Source organism: Furipterus horrens, unplaced genomic scaffold (genome assembly GCF_987537825.1).
Source record: "Furipterus horrens unplaced genomic scaffold, mFurHor1.1.pri manual_scaffold_4, whole genome shotgun sequence".
Taxonomy (NCBI): Eukaryota; Metazoa; Chordata; class Mammalia; order Chiroptera; family Furipteridae; genus Furipterus; species Furipterus horrens.
In genome coordinates, this window is record NW_028327174.1 from 186,356,697 (window position 1) to 186,376,627 (window position 19,931).

At 40.2% G+C, this 19,931-nt stretch overlaps 1 protein-coding gene across 1 annotated transcript in view; it reads right to left on the bottom strand.

Annotated features, from left to right (window-relative positions):
* Window positions 1–19,931, bottom strand: part of SUSD1 (sushi domain containing 1) — a 106,420-nt gene that overhangs the window by 24,571 nt on the left and 61,918 nt on the right. Inside the window, exons 9-11 of the mRNA XM_090275960.1 lie at window positions 16,925–17,117; window positions 7,606–7,697; window positions 5,946–6,132 (exon numbers count right to left, since the gene is read on the bottom strand). Of these exons, the coding sequence (XP_090132086.1) occupies window positions 5,946–6,132; window positions 7,606–7,697; window positions 16,925–17,117 (472 nt within the window). The remainder of the gene's footprint in view (window positions 1–5,945; window positions 6,133–7,605; window positions 7,698–16,924; window positions 17,118–19,931) is intronic.

The window sequence follows — 19,931 nt, forward strand, 5'->3', positions numbered from 1 at the left end:
ATTAATGTAGGCAAACTATTAAAATCAGTAATAGAAAGGAGGTAATGTAAGTATACACGTGTTAAAATTCTTCTAAAAGCCACCAAAGGGAACTAAAAGATCCAAAAATAGAAGAAAAATTTATTTGTACCAAAACCGAAGTCTCAACTGTATATACTATGAACTTCAAGTAAATGCAAGGAATTAAAACAGATAAATAAAGATAGATCATGCCACCCACTCAAGGCAGGATCAATTGAAATTGATGGCAACAGAAAAAAATGATAGCTTACACTGTAAGTCATCAGATATCACAAGGCTAGCTACATCTCCCCTATCAATAAAGTTATGAGACTTAGCTTCCCAGGAAGAAGGAACAATCTTCTTTTCATCTTTATATCTCCTTCAGCACTTAGCCTGGGTCTTTGCACACAACCAATCGGTAAATACTTGCTGAATGTAATTAAGCTGCAGCATGCTCCTCCCTGAATCCTAGGCCACACAGAATTCTAGGAGTTCCCATCAGTAAGATTTAGTTTACTCTAAGACACTCAGGGGAAAAACGTGATTCACTTTTCTTCTGGGAAATCAGTTGCTTCATTTTCCAGGGCCAAACCCTATCCTCGCCTCACATTTCTAGTAAAACTCAAAAGTTCATGATTTTTCTGAAACAAAGCCACATCTTCGACAACCAGATATATCTCTTCGCAACAACATATATTCTTCTGACATAAAGAAACTCTCCAGCCCTTGCTAGGTAGTTCAGTTGGTTAGAGCATCATCCTGACATACCAAGGTTGAGGGTTCGATTCCCAGTTAGGGGATATACAAAAAGAAACCAACGAATGCATGACTAAGTGGAATAACAAATCTCTCCTTCTGTCTCTTTCTCGCTCTCCCCCATCTTCTCTTCCTCTGCATCTCTAAAAATCAATCAATAAATTTTTTTTTAAGAAACTTTCCTGTTCACATATTGTAAAAGCTAACCAAATGATTTCCATCACGCCTCCGCTCTCACCGGCACCCTCTTCCGTTTTCACTGCAACACTTGCCTCTGTCCTTCGACATTCCTAGAACTTTCCTTGAAAGTCAGCACAGTGTATTTAAAGTGCTTGTTTTCATCCTGTTCTTATCAGTAAGATTTAGTTTAATGTAAGACACTCAGAGGGAAAATCCACGCACTCTTCTTCTGGGAAACTAACTGCTGCATTTCCCAGCCCAAATTCCCTAAGTTTTCTGGTAAAATTCAAAAGTCCACGATTTTACTAAAATAACTACATCTTAGGCAGCCAGGCATACATACCTCTTCACGTCAACACATAAGGTTCCCTTTTTTCCTCTTCTATAAAAGGGAAGTTTTTTTACCCTTTCATGAGATTTTAACTTGAATTTTGAATTTTTACACTTTTTAAAATTGCAAATTTAAAAAAATAGGATAAGAGATGGAAAATATGCTGTCACGGCCTCAGTGAATTTAAGCAGCTCAACAGCGCCCCCTGGTGGCCATAGCACAAACGCAGAATGCTTGAGCTACTAGGACTATGTTAAATCTACAAAACGAGGTAGAAATAAGTGTCTCACCAAGATGAAACTCTCTTCCTCCAACTCAAAAAGTATTAAGTGCCCATTTGAATCAACAATGCAAACCATCCAAACATGACAAAGACCAAAGAATAAGAGACGGCATAGTAATTCATTTCAATAAGTCACATGGGAAAGAATGCCCCAAAGCTTAAACATTACTTTTCTTTCCAGCTCCAAAATGTGGTGACATTTTTTGGGGGGGCCGGGGGGGACGGGAGGAGGCTCTAAAACTTTTCTTAACTAACCATGCATCTTCTCAAGACCAACACTATTTATCTGCTGGCCATTTCTGGGTTGGCCCTCATATCCATTCATTACAAAAATATTTTGTTGTGCTATGTGCTAGCACTGCCCTTACATGTCGGGGATTCAAAGCAGAACACACAGACAAAAATCTCTGCTTTCAAGAGCTCCTATTTTAGTAGGGGAGAAAGAAGATAAACAAGTAAATTTTAAAAATACAATTTCCAGAAACACATTCTATGAAGAAATTCAAGCAGGGTAAATGGATAGAGAGTGATGAGGTAGAGATGGGGAGGTTATTTATGAAAGAATGGGAAGAGAGCCTCTCTCAGGTTGTAGCATTTTAGGAGAGACTTGAATGGTAGTAATGTAAAGAAACCATGTATAGAAAATACCCATGACGAGTAAGCAAATTTGGATTCTATTCTATACTAACAGAAACTCACTGGTCAGTATTGAGCTATACAAGGACATGTTCTCATATATATTTTTAGAAGATCGCTCTGACTATGGTGAAGTTTAAGACTGGGTCAGTAGTGGGGGGTGGGGGTGGAAGTGGGGGGTTGATAGGCAATTATGAAAGCAGAGAGACCAGTCAGAAAGCTACAGCAGAGTCCAAGCGAGAGGTTGCTGGCTTGGATTAGGCTGCTGGTGGTGAAGGCCAAAGTGAGGAGAAATGGTTAGCTTCAGAATGCATTTCAGAAACAAGCCAATGGGGCTTGTTGACGAATTAGAAACTGGTGGGAGGGGAAGAATCAATCATGATTCCTTTGGCTCGAGCAGTTGGTGAGTAAGAAAGCCAATAACTAAGACAGAGAAGCCTGGATAGAAAATCGACCTGGGAATGAGGAAAGAAGTGAGAAATCAAAAGCTCTAATGTACCTTTAATTAATTAATTATGATTTTATGTACTTATTTTTAGAGAGAGGGGAAGGGAGGGAGAAAGAAAGGAAGAGAAACATCAATGTGTGGCTGCCTCTCTTGGGCCCTGAACTGGGGACCTGGCCCACAACCCGGGCATGTGCCCTGACTGGGAATCGAACCAGTGACCCTTTGGTTCACAGGCCGGCACTCAATCCACTGAGCCACACCAGCCAGGGCTGGATGTGCCTTTTAGATGCTTTATAGAATATGTTTCAGAGAAGAGTGGATATACGAGTCTGGAACTCAGAGGAGAGAGAAGGACTAAGAGACATGTTTGAGAATACGCAGCATATAGCTAATATTCATAGCCATGAGATTGGTAGAGATCACCTAGGCAGAAAGATAGATAATGAAGAAAAAGGAAGAGAGGAGGCTGGGGGTTGTAGAACAAGGGGGTGGGGTAAGGGGAGGTGCACCAATAAAAGTAGACAGAGCTATTTTCTTCTTTCTTCTGACTTTGGGCCACACTGGCCTACTTTTCCTAGTTCTTTAAAGTATAATATTAGGTTGTTTAGTTGGGATTTTTCTTGCTTCTTGAGATAGGCCTGTGATGATATAAACTTCCTTCTTATAACTGCTTTCACTGCCTCCCATAAGTTTTGTTATGTCATATTGCCCTTCTCATTGGTTTCTGTATTTTTTGAATTCCCCTTTCATTTTTTCTTTGACCCAGTCATTCTTTAGTAGCATGTTGATTAATCTCCACATTTTCGTGTTCTTTCCTGCTTTCTTTTTGCAGTTGATTTCCAATTTCAAAGCACTGTGGTCAGAGAATATGCTTGGTATGATTTCAGCCATCTTAAATTTGGTAAGGCTAGTTTTGTGTCCCAGCATGTAGGATCTAGCCTTGAGAATGTCCCATGTGCACTAGAAAAGAACGTACACTCTGGTATTCTGGGACAAAAGGGCCTGTAAATGCTGACCGCATCCATTTGGTCTAATGTGTCATTTAAGGCCAATAGTTCCATCTTGATTTTCTGTTTTGATAACCTATCCATAGCTGTCAATGGGATTTAGGTCACCTACTGTAACTGTGTTTTTGTCAGTTTTTCCCTTTAGTTCTGTTAGTAGTTGTTTTCTATATTTTGGTGCTCCCTAATTGGGTACGAAAATATTGATGCGTTATGTCACCTTTATTATTATAAAATGTCCATCTTTGTCTCTTGTTACTTTTAAATCTTGAAATGTATTTTTTCAGATATAAGTGCAGCTGCACTGGTTTTTTGCTGGATGCTATTTGCTTAGAGAATCATTTTCTACCCTTTCACTTTGAGTCTATATTTGCCTTTGCAGCTAAGATGTGTCTCTGGAAGGCAGTGTATGGTTTGGTTGGGTTTTTTGATCCAATATGCTACTCAGTGCCCAAGAGATGACTGGATAAAGAAGATATGGCATATATACATATACATATATATATATATATATATATGTATATGTATATATGTGTGTGTGTGTATACACACACAATGGAATATTACTAAGTCACAAGAAAAGATGAAATCCTGCCATATACAACAACATGGATGGATCTTGAGAGTATCATGCTTAGCGAAATGAGTCAGATGGAAAAAGTCAAGAACCATGATTTCACTCATACGTGGGATATAAAACGGAAAGCAACAAATGAACAAACAAGACAAACAAACAAACAAATAAAACCTATTAGACACAGACAATAGTATGATGGTTACCAGAGGGAAAGGGGGGTGGGAGGGAAGGAGTAAAGGCTAAAGAGGGTCAAGTATACGGTGGCAGAAGGAGTTTGGACTTTGGGTGATAAATGAACAATGTAATTTATGGATGATGAATTATAGAGCTGTACACTTGAAATCCATATACCCTTATTAACCAATGTCACCCCAATAAATGTAATCAAAAACTTTTAAGTAAATGGAGCTAGCAAAGAAGACTGAGAAGGAACAGCCAGAAAGGTAGGAGGAACCAAAAGCCAAGATAAAAGGTGTTCTAAGAAGGAAGGAAATGTCAAATGCTGCAGAAAAAAAAATCAGATAAGAATGAAATTGGTCAGTGGATTCTACAAGATGGTGACACTTTCAGTGAAGCAGTGAAGGCGAATACTTCCAGACTGAAACCATTTAAAGGGAGGAGAGGAGGTAAGGATGTGGAGCCTACACAACAGACACACCTTTCTGTAAAGCGGGGCTGAGAGAAGACAAAGTAACTGGAGAGAATCTGCCATCTTTTCATTAAAAAGGGAGATATTGCAATGTTCCTGGGCGGTGTTGAGGCTAATTCTATAATGGGAGGAAGTGATGTGTAGACAGGAAGGGATAGGATCCAGTGCATCAGTCTGGGGTGGGGGGTGTCACCTTAGGAGCGGGGACAAGAGAGAAGACAAAATATATGGCTGTGCATGCAGACAGCAATGGGAGATTTGGGAGTGGCAAGTCCTCACCTGATTACTTCTAATTTCTCAGTGAAATAAAAAACAAGAAACTAATATTCTGAGTGTTAGCTCAGAATGTGGGAGGAAGAGAGCACAGATTTGAGAAAGACAAGAAAATGAGTGGAAAGTGAATCTGCTAGGGACTAGAGGGGGACTGCCAATTATTTTTCCCTGAGAGAAAACTCTTCTTTTCTGTTCTAAGCCTCACCTGAGGATGTTTATTGATTTTACACAGAGAGGAAGGGAGGGAGGGAGAGAGAGAGCGAGACATCCACGTGAGAATGAAACATTGATCAGTTACCTCCTAAATGTGCCCCAACCAGGGATCAAACCCTCAACCCAGGTCTGTGCCCTGACTGGGGATCGAACTTGCAAACTTTTGGTGTAACAGATGATGCTCCAACCAACTGAGCCACCTGGCAAGCGCAGAGAAAACTAGTCTTAAGTCACTTGCAACAGAATCACAATTAAATATGTTGCTGAGAAAGAAATAGTAATAGGAGAAATTATTTTTTAAGTATAAATATTTTAAATATTTCAAATATCCAGAAGGAATTTAACCAACACTCATGTACACACTACCCAAGATTTAACCAATGATAACATTTTGTTTCAGGTATCGTTGTAAGAAATAAAACAGTCACCATGGCAGGCCCCTTAGCATCTCTCTCCAATTCCGTGTCCTCCTCCCTCTTTCTCTTAAAGTTCATTCTATAATGATAGGAAGGAATAGCGTTCCTCCTTCTCCAGGCCCAGCTACAACTCCATGGTGACTTCGTTCATCCAAGTGCCTCTCTTTGAGACTTGCCTGTTATCTGGGTTGTCAGAGAGACAGCCACGGGACGTGCAGAAGACAGTGCCCAGATGCTGACACTGTAGTTGGTACCCGGACGCAGGTCCAAGCACATCTCAGGAGCCTGGCTGCTGGTAGTGACATTAAAGATGATTTCCTGGGCAAATTCCTTCTGATACCACCTCTGGCCCTGAATGTGGAGCTAAAACACAGAAAAGTTCACCAGGTGAAACATCAGCTCGACAGGCTCTGAACACCTAGATCCTTACCTTTCTCATGAACTCCCTTGCTGTCGACTCTAAAGTTCCTTCAAAAAGTGATATACAACAGTAAGTAAAGATTAGAGCTATAATACCATATATATTGTGTTTATAATATTATCCTGGCTGGTTTGGCTCAGTGGATTGAGCGTCGGCCTGCGAGCTAAGTGTCGCTGGTTCAATCTTCCAGTCAGGGCACATCAGAGAAGGAAAACTCTGACTCCAAAAAACCTCCGCTGCCTTGCGGCATACCTCTTCAGGGGAAAGGCTAAGGGAGTAAACCCCGACAGAAAATCCGGAGCCGGAGTCCCTAAGGTGGTTTGACGTTGGAGTCAACACCGGCAACTCCTGCGGCGCACCTGAAGCCAAGCTGTATTGACTCCGTCTTTCCCTTGGACCCTTCAGCTGCGAAGAGAGGGGGGGTCTGCTGCATGGGCAACAGCAGACCCTCCATATCACCCTGCCCAGGCTCTGTAGCTTCAGCTTCACTGGAGAGGACACTCCAGCGTCATCGCAAGATGTCGATTCAACACGGGAGGAGACAGATACCGTGTCACTCCCGAGTCGGACTGCACAGCCATTCTCGGCGGTGCAGATAGACTCTTAAGAAGCTACACCATCGTCTCTCGAGACGGACGGCTGCCGACGAATATTATCAGTATGATAAATATATTTTTATTTCAAAACGCACATGAGGCCAAGTGTCCAATACTGGCAATGTTCTCTTTCTTGGTCTCACACGTACAACACACAGGCCCAATGTGAAAATCTGTTGGCAAAGTTTTAGGAGCAAGGCCAAAGGACAGTTTCCTAGGAAAACAATAAGAATCAGAAGTACGGCTTCCCCAAAGCAGGACGTGGATGAGAATACTCTTAGCTGGTCTGGGGAAACCTGGGAAGTGTTTTCTCCTCCGCCCACCCCCTTCTGACGTTCCCCACACTTTCCTGTAACATCCCAGAATCTGGCCCAATACACACAAGCTTCTTTCTACGTAATTCCCTCTAATAACAGCTCATCCCATGGCCTTTCTTTTCCTTACTGACAACCACATCTAGCTCCAAAAGCTCCCCTGGACTCTCCGGACAACACGTTGAGACCCTTGTTGGGGACACCGGTGTGGAGAGCCACAAGCCAAAGGCTTTGGATTCCTCCACAGCTCCTGGCTGGAGATCAGTTCTGCACCAGGCTGTGTTGTGTGCACAGAAAACCTCTCGTGGCTTTCTCATCCGTCCCCAAGGTCTCTGTTGTAAAAAAAAATGCAGCAGAAGTGCCCATTTTATTGCTTCTGATTGTCATTGTCACTACAATTCTTCTATTGATAATGGCGGCTATAGAAGTAGATTTTTAGGTGTGTTGTTTTTTAAACCTCCCACACAACAAACACCCATAAGTAGAGTAACTTCCAGTAACTTACTAAATACATTTCCTCTATACCAGCTATCTTCATACTTCTCCATCTCAGGCAGGTTTCATTAAATATTGAAATGTTACTGATGGTCTGTTTAACTGCAGGGAGAAAAGAATGAGAAATCAGTTGACATCCTATACAAATTTACTACCTTTTCATTAAAAAATTTCCAAGGATAAGCACTTACATAAGACAATGTCAGAAATATTTTAATTTACAAATTAGTGGTAGCAATATACTTCTATATTTATGTAAACTCAGTCTTAATGAAAGACTTAGGATTATAAGATGCTCCACCAGAGGATCCCTCTTAAAAATTATTTAGGTCTATTCACTGCAAACTCCATTGGCTTACTAAGTTAAAATGGCAACTCATTGTACCAGCCTTGGACAACGTCACTTACACAAATAAGCATCAGTTTGAAATTCTGAGCTGAGGGAAACATTTCAGCACCAAATTGAGAATTGCTCCGTGAGGAACTAAATGTTCCTATCTCAAGCAGTCAGGTTTTGGGGAATGGGAAGGGAGCCGGGGTACCTTTTGGTTTGTGCTTCCTCATCTCTTATGATCAGAGCGCTTGTTGGCCTCTGCTCTGTTGCATGGTAATCAATTCAAAAGTTATTTGAGATCTGGTACAGTGTTATATAGAGGCACACACACACATACCCCACACACAAGCTTTTTAAAATCAAGTCTACTTTTCCTGCTATGAGAGGTTTACTGCCTTCCACAATTATTCCTGTCCTTAAACTGGAAATAATTGAACAGACTTGCTAAGAAGTTTCATAGGAACACTGTCATGATTACTAAGTGATAAGGACAACTCCCAAAGCACCTGGAAAAAAAAAAAGAAAAGAAAGTTTCATGGGAGCCAAGCCTCTATTGTGTGAGCCCCGGGCCTGACAGGTCCCTGCAGATGACTATGGATTGGGGTACTCTGCCCAAAGAAAACCGGTTCCACAGGTTACACGCTATACTCTAAGTGTTGTAAGAGACAGTAAGTATAGATGATTCGGGATAACCTAGCCTCACTCCTGGGTATAGAAGATGGTTTTAGAGATAAGCAGTACTGGTGCAAGGAACCTCACACTACTGAAAACAAAAATGAAGTAACTTCAACATTATTTAACAGATCCAGAACACACAAAAAGGTGGAAAGTTTCCCATTTCATTCACTATGACTAGATGATCCATGCCCACACTGTACAAGGATGGCACAACCAATCACTAAACACACCATGCCAAACTCACTTATTAAAGTAAATACAAAAAATCCAAAATAAAATATGAGCAAATAGAAGTCAGCAGTACATTCAAAGAACAATACATTATGATTCAGGGAGATTTATTCCAGGAATACAGAGATGACCATTATTGAAAAAGCTATTAATAGATCAAAAGAGAAAAAACTATATGGTTATTTTTATAATTATAATGATCAACAAATTTAATATATATTCTTGACTAAAAATCTTAGTAAACTAGGATTTAATGTCATAGAAACTCCTTCATTTAAAAGTTTTTTTTTTAGAAACCACCATGCTTATAAAACATACTCAGTAAAACAATGAAACAATTTCTAGTAAAGCTAAGAACAATACAAGGATGCATGGTCTCATAGCTATTACTTAGCATTAGTCAGAAGATTTTAGACAATTAGAAACAGGCAAGAAAAAAAAGAGCTATAAATACCAGTGAGAAAGGGAACAAGTGACGCAACTGCCAGTATATCTCAGAGAATCAACTGAAAAACAAATGTAAAATTGCTTGAAAATAGAAAAACGAATACAAATAATAGGACTTTGGCAAGGTGCACCCAAACACAAGAACACAGAAAAACTAACAGTTTTCTATATAGCTGCAAGAACAAGTATTGTAGGCTGAATAATCCACCCCACCCCCCAGTGGTCCACATCCTGGTCCCTGGAATCTGTGACCATGCCACCTCACAGGGAAAAAGGACTTCATAAATGTGATTAAGATGGGGAGATTATCTGGATTAGCTAGAGGAGCCCAATGGAGCAACAAGTGTCCTTCTAAGAGGAAAACAATCAGGATTAAGAGATTTAGGGACAAAAGCAGAGGTTAAATCAATGAGCTTGAAAGACAGAGAATGGAACCACCAGCTAGAGAATTCAGGCAGGCTCTAGAAACTGTCAAGGGCAAGGAAATGGATTCTCCTCTCAGTGCCCGCAATGAACACAGGCCTGCTGACACCTTGATTTTAACCCAGTGAAATCGATTCAGATTTCTGACCCCCAGAACTATGTGAGATTAAATTTGTGTTGTTTTAAGCTGCTAAATTTGTAGTACATTGTCATATCAGCAATTGGAAAGTAAAACACCAAAATAAAAGACAATACAAAAATTAAATGATCCCTATTCACAAGAGAAGACACCATGAACAAACTTCCAATACCTAGAAATAGACCTACCTAGAAATGTCCAAGACTTACATGAAGATTTAAAAACAATTTCTTTTCCCTGAAGGGCATAAAAGAAAACAATAAAGGGAAAAAGGCCACATCCATAAATGGTAAGACTCACAAGTGAAAAGGCATCAATTCTCTACCAATTAATCTACAAATGATATGTATTGTACTTTCAATGGTGATTCTGATGGACCTTCTCAGAATGTTATAAGTTTACATATTCATTCTTCAGATACACAGAAAGAGCAAATAAAACCAATGTGGTGATCGAACCAGAAGAAAAGGAATACTACAAACTTTAAATTACTTTTTAATGATAATGATGATAATAATAATAATAATAAACAACTTCCAGCAAAGCCATCTCTCAGTCTCCCACATCTCATTCTACAGAGTGAGAGGGGTTCTAGAAGAGACCCGTGAAAGTGAAGAGGGAAACAAAGGCCCCCAGAGTGAGCTAGAAATCTTATTCCCAGAAAGCGAAATTCTTCCTGGACTGTGAAAGTACTGAAAACGAGATCTGGTATAGCAGAGTGCTTGCTGATGACGAGCAAAGAAGGAAAAGTCTCCAAGACTCCAGGGACTGATAAGAGAAAGGCACTGCTTCTGGGAAAGAAGAGGATTAAAAGAACCACGAGACTAAGTGGTTACAGGAAAAAGAAACAAGGGAGAAATGAAAGCTCTTTCAAGGCAAAAGAGAACCCCAAAGTAGAAGAATACACAATACATCCCCACCATCACCAAAAAACAATAAAAATATTCTTTAAAGAAACTGCACTTCATTCAATGACAGAAGAGGGCACTCTTAACCTAGAAATCTTATTAATCCTCCTAAAATTACCAATTCTGTCTATGAAGTTAATGACATTAAAAAAAAAAAATAGATACAGAATCAGAGCATTTCAGCCTGTGAAAAGCTCCATGTTGTTAAAAAGCAAATAAACAAAAACCCCAAACCTAGAAAAAAGGTGTAACTCAATAAACTGAAACAAATATCCCAAATAAGCATTGGGGATATGAAGAAAATACCTTGGCTGAGAAATTTAAAAACTAAGAACAGAAATAGACAAAAAGCAGGAAAGAAAAGAAACAAAAGGGACTGAATTCAGGAAAGAAACAAAAATAAAAGACAAATTAATATCAGCAATAAATTCAAAATGTCATGGTGCCCAAAGAAGGATAGATTAGAATGAAAATTTAATAAGGGGCATTGAAGAAACACAGGAAAAAAACAAAAATAGTAATAAAATGAGAGTAAAAATAAGTAAAAATTATTTTAAAATGCTTGAAATGGAATATTGACAAAGATCCAACATATGTATAATTAAAGTCTCTAAAGAAAAAACATATTAAAACAGTTAATACTGAAAACTATAATCCAAAATAACTTTACAAAAATCAGAAATATAAATACTGAAATGGCCCACAAGATACCTGAGAAAGCTCATCCAGAACAATCAATTCAAGTAAAACTAGACTTTAAAGATAAAGAAAAATCCTCAGCATCTACACTCAAATAAATAAATAAGATCCAAAGGCAAAAAAAAAAGGGTGCATCAGACTTCACAAAAGCTAAGTAAAAAGCAAGGTCATAGTAAAGCTGACTTTTAAGAAAATTCAAATCAAGAAAGCATGAACCAAGATTTTTATAGCCGGCCAAGTAATCTTTCATGTTTCAAGGCCACAGAGAAGTTTTAAACATGCAAGAACTCAGGGAACATTGTACTCTTGAGGAGTCTACTAGAAGCTGAGCTTCATCCAAGAGGTAAGTAGGGGGACTTTAGCAAAAAGACTGATGGTGACTATCTGATATATTCTACCGTAAATTTAAGATAAAAAAGTGAAACAAGGTAGAAGAAAAAATATATAAGGTCTGTGTTCTGATAAAGTAAAAACAAGGCAACTAAAAAGTGGGAGGAGAAGGGATAGGAAAATAGACCACTTTGACTGTTACATAGTCAATAAATGGAAGGGAAAGTATACCATTAAAAACTGACAAATCAGATGGTAGAAGTTATATAAGAAAACAGAGACAGAGCACTTTAAAAAGGTACAAAGGTAACCATTAGGAAAAAATATATACAAACCTTCCTATAAATAAATAATCACCAAAGAAAACACATCACAGAGAAATACAGAAGATGCAACATAACATGTCGTCATCGTCGGCAGCCGTCCGTCTCGAGAGACGATGGTGTGGCTTCTTAAGAGTCTATCTGCACCGCCGAGAATGGTTGTGCAGTCCGACTCGGGAGTGACACGGTATCTGTCCCCTCCCGTGTTGAATCGACATCTTGCGATGAAGCTACAGAGCCTGGGCAGGGTGATATGGAGGGTCTGCTGTTGCCCATGCAGCAGACCCCCCCTCTCTTCGCAGCTGAAGGATCCAAGGGAAAGACGGAGTCAATACAGCTTGGCTTCAGGTGCGCCGCAGGAGTTGCCGGTGTTGACTACAACGTCAAACCGCCTTAGGGACTCCGGCTCCGGATTTTCTGTCGGGGTTTACTCCCTTAGCCTTTCCCCTGAAGAGGTATGCCGCAAGGCAGCGGAGGTTTTTTGGAGTCAGAGTTTTCCTTCTCTGAACATAATATGTACAATATAATAAAATAATAGAACAAAGTTGAGTTCAAACATCTCAGTCTTATCTATAACTATAAACGAATTTAACTTCTTAAAACTATTTTATTAGAAGATAAAAAATATTTTCAAATTGTCTCACAATGCAAGATCCAGCTCTAATTGTATGCTGGAGGGACACCTAAGACAAAGTGATTCCTAAAGGCTAAAAGATACAGCGAAATGGGAACTATAAGAACTTAGGGGTTGCAATTCTAATATAGGTAGAATTCAACTCAAAGAACATTAAATAGGACAGAGAAGGATACTTTTTAATGCAAAAGCCACCATTCACAATGAAGATAAAAATGCAACCACCTTTATAAAAAAAAAAAAAAAAAAAAAAAAAAATCTAAAGAAAGGATATAATAAGTATGAAAGCTGAAATTAATGACATAGAGCGGGAGTCAGCAAATTTTTTCTCCAGAGGGTCAGTTAGCAAATAGTTAGGCTTTCTGGGCCGGCCCGTCCTGTCACAACTGCTCGGCTCTGCCTCTGCAGCACAAAAGCAGCCATGGATGGTATGTGAATGAGTGATGTGGCTGTGCTCCAATAACGCTTTACTATAAAAACAGGCTATAGGACAGATTTGGCCTGGAGGCCATGGTTTGCTAATTCCTGATATAGAAGAGAAAACAGATAGTAGATCTAATTAATTAAACAAAATCTTGGTAAAAAAAAATAAATAAATAGACAAACAGTTAACTAACCAAATCTAGAAAAAAGCAAGAAAATAGAAATAAAGGGAGAAATAATCATTGAAACAAAAGAAAATTCAATAAGTTATATAAAACTACTATGCAGACCACATGCACATAATATCTAAAACATAGATGCAATGGGTAATTTCTAATAGAGTTCACCCAAATTGACCCCATCGGACATAAAAAACTTAAACAGGCCAACTTTCATAGAAAAAAAATTGAGAAAGTTATCAAGGAAATTCCCCATGTCCAGACTCTTTCAGAGGGGAATTCTATAAAACTATCTGAGACCAGAGAGTCCAAATGCTACATGAATAGTAATAATAAAAAAAAATCTTCCAAATAATGAAGGAAACCTTACAAATTCTTTTTTATAAAGCAAGGAAAACACTAATGCCTAAACCTGATAAAGGTAGTACAAAAGAAAGAGAGACAACTATAAACAAATATCACTTATGAACATTGGGGCATAAATAGTCTAAAGAAAATATTAGGAAACAGAATCCAAAGTATAACATAATACAGCATGACCAAGTGGGACTGATTTCAGGAAGAGAGGGAGAAAGCCAGGGAGGGCAGAAGAGTGAGAACAAGAGAGAGAAATTTGAAATTATATCAAATTAAAAAGTTACAAGGAAAAAAAATTTAAAAAGAACATTTTATAGTTAGCTTTTCTTAACATTGTATTAATGGATAGTTAAGGCTAAGAAGTAAGTGATCTTTTCTCGGATTTCAGCCTGAGAAATAGCCATCTTGGAGCCTCTCCGTGTCCCTGAGACCCCTCCTGGTGATTCTACAGCAGGGATTCTTCTTGGGTTGAAGTAGATAAAATCCAGTGGAATTACCACAAACTCACACGCTAAGATTCCACAAACTCACACGCTAAGAAGTCATAAGAGGTGTGTGCCTAGAACCCTCCGTTTCTGGAAAAAAAAATTTGTCCAGCCTCTGAAAAAGGGATGAAATTATTTTACAAAACAGGTTTGGTCTTGCAGAGAGGAAAAGATTAGGAGACAAAGAAATGAAGGAAATAAATAACACCAAGGAGGAGAAGAAAATCTGAAATCATACGGGCCCAGTTCTAAAACCATGACAAGGAAAAGGAGATATATCCAAATACAACTGCTCTAAAGAGACCAGAAAAGACAGGAGTATTTCCTGCATCGGGGGAAGTGGCTCAAAATCATCAAAGAGAAGAATAAAGGGACTATTTTAAAGAACAGACTAAAACGACTCTCCTTTCAAAAGGTGCCCAGATTCAGGTATTATTCTATTAAGAAGGGTCCTCTTAAATATTTTTTTATTATAATTTATTTATTTGTTTATTTATTTATTTTTAGAGAGAGGGGAAAGGAGAAAGACAGGGAGAGAAACATCACTGTGTGGTTGCCTCTCACTCGCACCCCCAACTGGGGACCTGACGTGCAACCTAGTCATGTGCCCTGACTGGGAATCGAACTAGCGACACTTGGTTCGCAGGCCGACGCTCATTCCATTGAGCCACAGCAGCCAGGGTTAAAGTTTTAAATAGGGAACCCCAAGTAATCATTAATGGGGAATCCCTCAAAGTGGAATCCTGATGCTATGTAGTTATAGAAAATGTGGACATATTTAAAAAGAGAAAGATTTGTAAAATCAATGTGGACTTCTTCAAGCATCATTAAATTAGTTTCAAGGTGACATTGTTCTTGTAGCGGGAACAGCAGGTAGAACAGTCTAGAAGGAAGCCTGCCTGGAAAATGTAGGGAGTTAGGACTTGAAGAGAAGGAGTAGAAAAACAGAGCTGTATTAAAATAGGAGGATCCTGGGACAATGACAGTTGATCTGGCCCAGGCCTGGGTTATAGGTTGAACAGAATAGAAATAGAAACCTCCTAACGCAAGTAAAATGAGCGGGACTTGTTTGAACACTGGGTGATTGTGGCAGATCCAGAACTCTGGTCTCATTCTCTCTTTCTCTCTGCTGCAGAGAGCTCACCAGCAGAATCCAAAGAAATACATTAGGAGAACAACAATCTAAGTGTGAAACAGAAAGCAAATGTAGGGAAGGAAAGCATTACGATCTAGCAAAAGGTATTAGCCAGGGAATAAAGAAGGAACAGAAACAACTGGGATGGACATTTACAAGCCGAAAGCTCAGCAGGGCCCACTGGAATGGCAGGAATACTCAGAGGGAAGTGGACAGTGGGAGCCTTATCTCCCTAATGCAAAGAAGGAAAGAGTGGCAGGAAGGAATGCTTCGGGTCTTAGAATTGCAGTTCTAAGGAAAGGTGGGGCTTGGGCGCTGCCTGGTTCACGGGACCAGTGAAAGCAGAAGTTCCGGAAACTTTACAGCAGCTCAAGCATCAGCTGAGGGTAATTGTCCAAGGGAGGCAAACGTGAAACCTCCTAACCAGGAAGCAGGATCCAGAGGCAAGGCATTCAATAAAAAGAAATTCCTGGGATCTTTCTGGAAAGAGAGAAACTCAGAGGAAAGAGCAGAAAATTGGGACTGTGACAGGCCCGTGCGAGACAATCCATGTCACTTGAAGAGTTTCCTCCTCTTAATACCCTACTGTGGGGTACCCTGCCCGCAAAGAGGTAAAGATCTGCAGCAATGGTGGCGGGTGGGTAGAAACAGGGCTCAAAGGAGAAAGGAAAATGAAAACGTTCGAAAGACTTGGGGTGGGCATCAAGAAAGACCTGGAGCCAACATTGCTAAGTTCTAAAATTTCCAAGGAAAGTAAATGTCCCTCCTTTCAAAATATATGGGAAGCCAAGTGTCAGACTGAATCCAAATAACCTCATTAGAAGAGATTATATCCCGAATTAGGTTTAAATTCACAGGTGGTGGGCTCCAGGCTGCTTGGTGACTTACAGAGGCTGAAATACCACATGAGCCAGAACCCCTGTGGGGAAGGGGAGAGGTGGTGAGTTTCAGGCACCTTGAACTCCAGAAGGAGTTGGCAGTTTGTTAGAACTAGAACCCAAGTCTCTTGACTTCCAGACTAGCGTCCCTTATGGGGGCGCAAATGAAGGAAAAATTTTAGTTTCAGGTAATAGGCTTGGTAATCATGGTATGTACAAAGCTATCGTTTCGGGAACTGAAGGTATGACGCACCTTGACTCCAGGAGACCATAAAGCAGTCCCACCTTTGTGCCTCGGGAGGACTGCAGGCAATTCAAGACGGTATCTGAGCCATTATACCCCAGTGGGAGGCACCACAACCCCAGGACACAGATAAAGACCACAGCCCAGGACACAGATGAAAGAATGCTGTAGCTTTTATCTGATTAACTTTTCCCCTGAATTCCAAACCCCTTACCTACACTTTTCTTCTCCTCATAAAAAGGGTCCGTTCATAATGGAATTCAAGAGGGTCTGTCAGGGTACAAACCCACCATCTTCTCAGATCGCTGGCCATCTGAATAAAGCGCCCATGAAGATTCAATCCCTGTCTCTGCTTATTGGGTCTGGTAGGTGACAGGCAGGACGAACGCCGGCTTTTCTGGTTTCACTTATGCTCCCGACATTGTACAATTCACGTATTTTACTTGTCCGGAGATACAAGACAGAAAGGCATGCACACCTACCTGCCGGTGCAGTTTTTATCACTACTTGTACTGAGTGCTCCTCGGGAGATCCCGTCAGGGTGATATTCACTGTGTAGTCAGTTGCCGGGTACAGGTCTAAACACACTGCCGAAGCTCGTTCCCCCGTCGTGAAGTTAAATGATGGTGCGTGATAGAAACCATTCAGATACCCCTTTTGGCCCAGGATCTTAAACTATCATGAGAGTAAAAGAAATGTTACATTACATTTTCTGTTGGTTTGCAGATACCTAGACTATAAGCAAAATAAAGATAAAGCAAGAAGGTTCCTTCTATTTGTCTTCACCTACTTGGAGATATGGTTAATACGATAGCCAGCTGAACTGGGGAAGGACTTTACAAAGCTACCCTACCTATTCTATGCAACTTCCGCCTCAAACAACTACAGACTGAGCTTAAAATAAGCTCAAATAAGTTCATCTCAGATAAACAGAATGTCAGGCTATTCTAAGGTAACCCCTTGATTGCATTGGAGCTACTGGGCAAGATTATATTAAATTCTTTTCATTCCTAAGGATATCTTAGATAAGTGTCAAGGAACAGTTTTTAAACTTTATGAGAACTACTCCAAACTACGCATTCAAAGTAACTGTGCAGCGGTACTTACTTCATTTGTTCTTCTCCAGTTGAGCTCTGCTGTAACAGAGCTTTTGATCTGTGGCGCCATCACATACACTGTTAACTCAGTTATACTCGATCCATTGCCAACTCATGTTGCAGGTATAACATAGGGATTTATAAGGGGAAGCGTATGTGTGGGTCCCAGAAGTCATACGATCAGCCCTTGATTGATCAGTGTGCTTTAGCCAATGTCCATGTTTCCACTGTTTTCTCTGATATTCACGGCATTGGCCATCCCATCCCTGCGCCCATCACTGCCACTGTTCCACAGCCCTCCGAGGTCCTGACACGGGACTCACTGGCAGATTCCTCTCCTCCCCACTTCCTAGCATTCCCCTAGGTGATCTAAAGGTCCTGCTACATAAGCCATCAGAACCCAGCCTCAGAGTACCTTGGTACCTTGAGCGCAATGCTATGAAGTTCTTCCACTCAACTTTAGTGACTCAGTTCCATACCTACATCCTAGACTGTCATCAGCAGGGTTGATCCACCAAGATCTTGTAATCCCCTATTCTGGACCTCTCACTCCCACTAGACATGGTCTCTCTCAAGAAAACCCCAAAGATTTCCTCATTCTAGATTTTCTGCCAATATCTTACCACCCCGTCCTCATCTTCTCCACCTACCTCAGATATCTTTTTTTTTTTTTTTTAAATCATATCAACCATTCTCTTCCCCAGTACCCTCAATGCCCTTGCCCCTTTGTTTTCAGTTCCACCCATTCTAGAAAACTCAAAACACTGGGTCAATCCCGATATTTGACTTCCCCACTTCTGCATTCAGACTGCTGACATCGGCCGGAGAAAATCTCACTATGTAGGCTGCATTTCTACAATCATTCTCATCCTAAACTTCATGTAGTTTAGTCTATAAACAAACAAATAAACAAAAAATGCTCTCTAGTTATAGGCTTTGAATCTGCTGTATGTCCTATTTTATAATATAGTCCTTTTATTTAACAATATATCATAAAGTTTTTTCTCTGTCATCAATTCATTCTCTAGATAGAGTGCCTATTACTTACCAGCCAGAATGTAGTGTTGGGTCTACAATGGCAAATAAGTTCCTAACCTAAAGAAACTCACAATTAAGTATCCAGGCAAATAAAACACCTGGAAATGAGTATGATCATACATGAGGCTGTAGGATCACCGAGGAGGGACACCTGACCCACCTCTTCGGGGATCAGGGAAGGCTTCCCCATCTTCATTGGGGACTGACGGAGAAATCAGCACTAACCAGGAGGGTTGGGGATGTGAAAGGTTGGAGTAGGAAAAACAATTTGATAGCAGGACAGCGTTTGGGGGAGGAGGTCAATGAGGGCCTTCCACTGGAGAGATGACTAAGTGGAGCCTTGAAGCATGGGCAGGAGTTAGCCAGGAGGGTTCAGGGAGGGAGGGAAAAGGATTCCAGGAAGGAGGGTCACACACGTGAAGACACATATGAACAAAAGTGCAAGTAGCTTCTCAGGGAGCCCAGGATTATATAATAGAATAGATGAGGCCTAAAGAAATAGATTTAGGAGTCTCAGCAAAGAGATAATGAAGGAAGTCAAGAGATTGGGTTAGATGCCCAAGAGGGTATAGGATATAAAGAGAACAGGTAAGGCACCACCCTGAGGGTAATCAGATTTTAGGGATAGGTAGAGGTCTTAAGGGAATCCTATGAAGGAGACTGAGTGGGGTCAAAGCAGCAAGAAAAAGAGAGGAATATTGGGCAAGAGCAGCAAGTGATGTCCAGTGGGAGGTAGACCATATTTCATGTCTGTGTAGTGTTCTCTCAGATGAAGGCATGAATATTTATTTAAACCAATTCCTACTGATGGACATTTGTTTCCTATTATGACTAATGATTCAGAGAAGAGCTTAATTTTCTTGTATATGTGTGAACAATTCATTATAGTGCACTTCTAAAGGTCCTAGATAGATACTAACAAATATCAAATAACTGCCAGAAAAGTCATGCCAATTTAAGTGCTCAAAAGTTGTGTGTTACAGTACTCTCTCCAAATTTATAGAAGAATCATGGTATCTCATGTTTTTTTTTTTTTTTTAATTAATTTATTTATTTTAGAGAGAGGAGAAAAAGAAAGAGAGGGAGAGAAACATCACTGTGTGGTTGCCTCTCACGTGCCCCCAACTGGGGACCTGAAGTGTAACCTAGTCATGTGCCCTGACTGGGAATCGAACCAGTGACACTTGGCTCAGAGGCCGACGTTCAATCCACTGAGCCACAGCAGCCAGGGCCTTCATGGTTTATTTTTTGTTTCTTTGTTTACTAGTGAGACATAATGTGTTCCTGTATGTTTTAGAAATATGTATATTCTCTTTTGCAAACTGCCTTTGAATGTTTAGTTTTTTCTGGATTT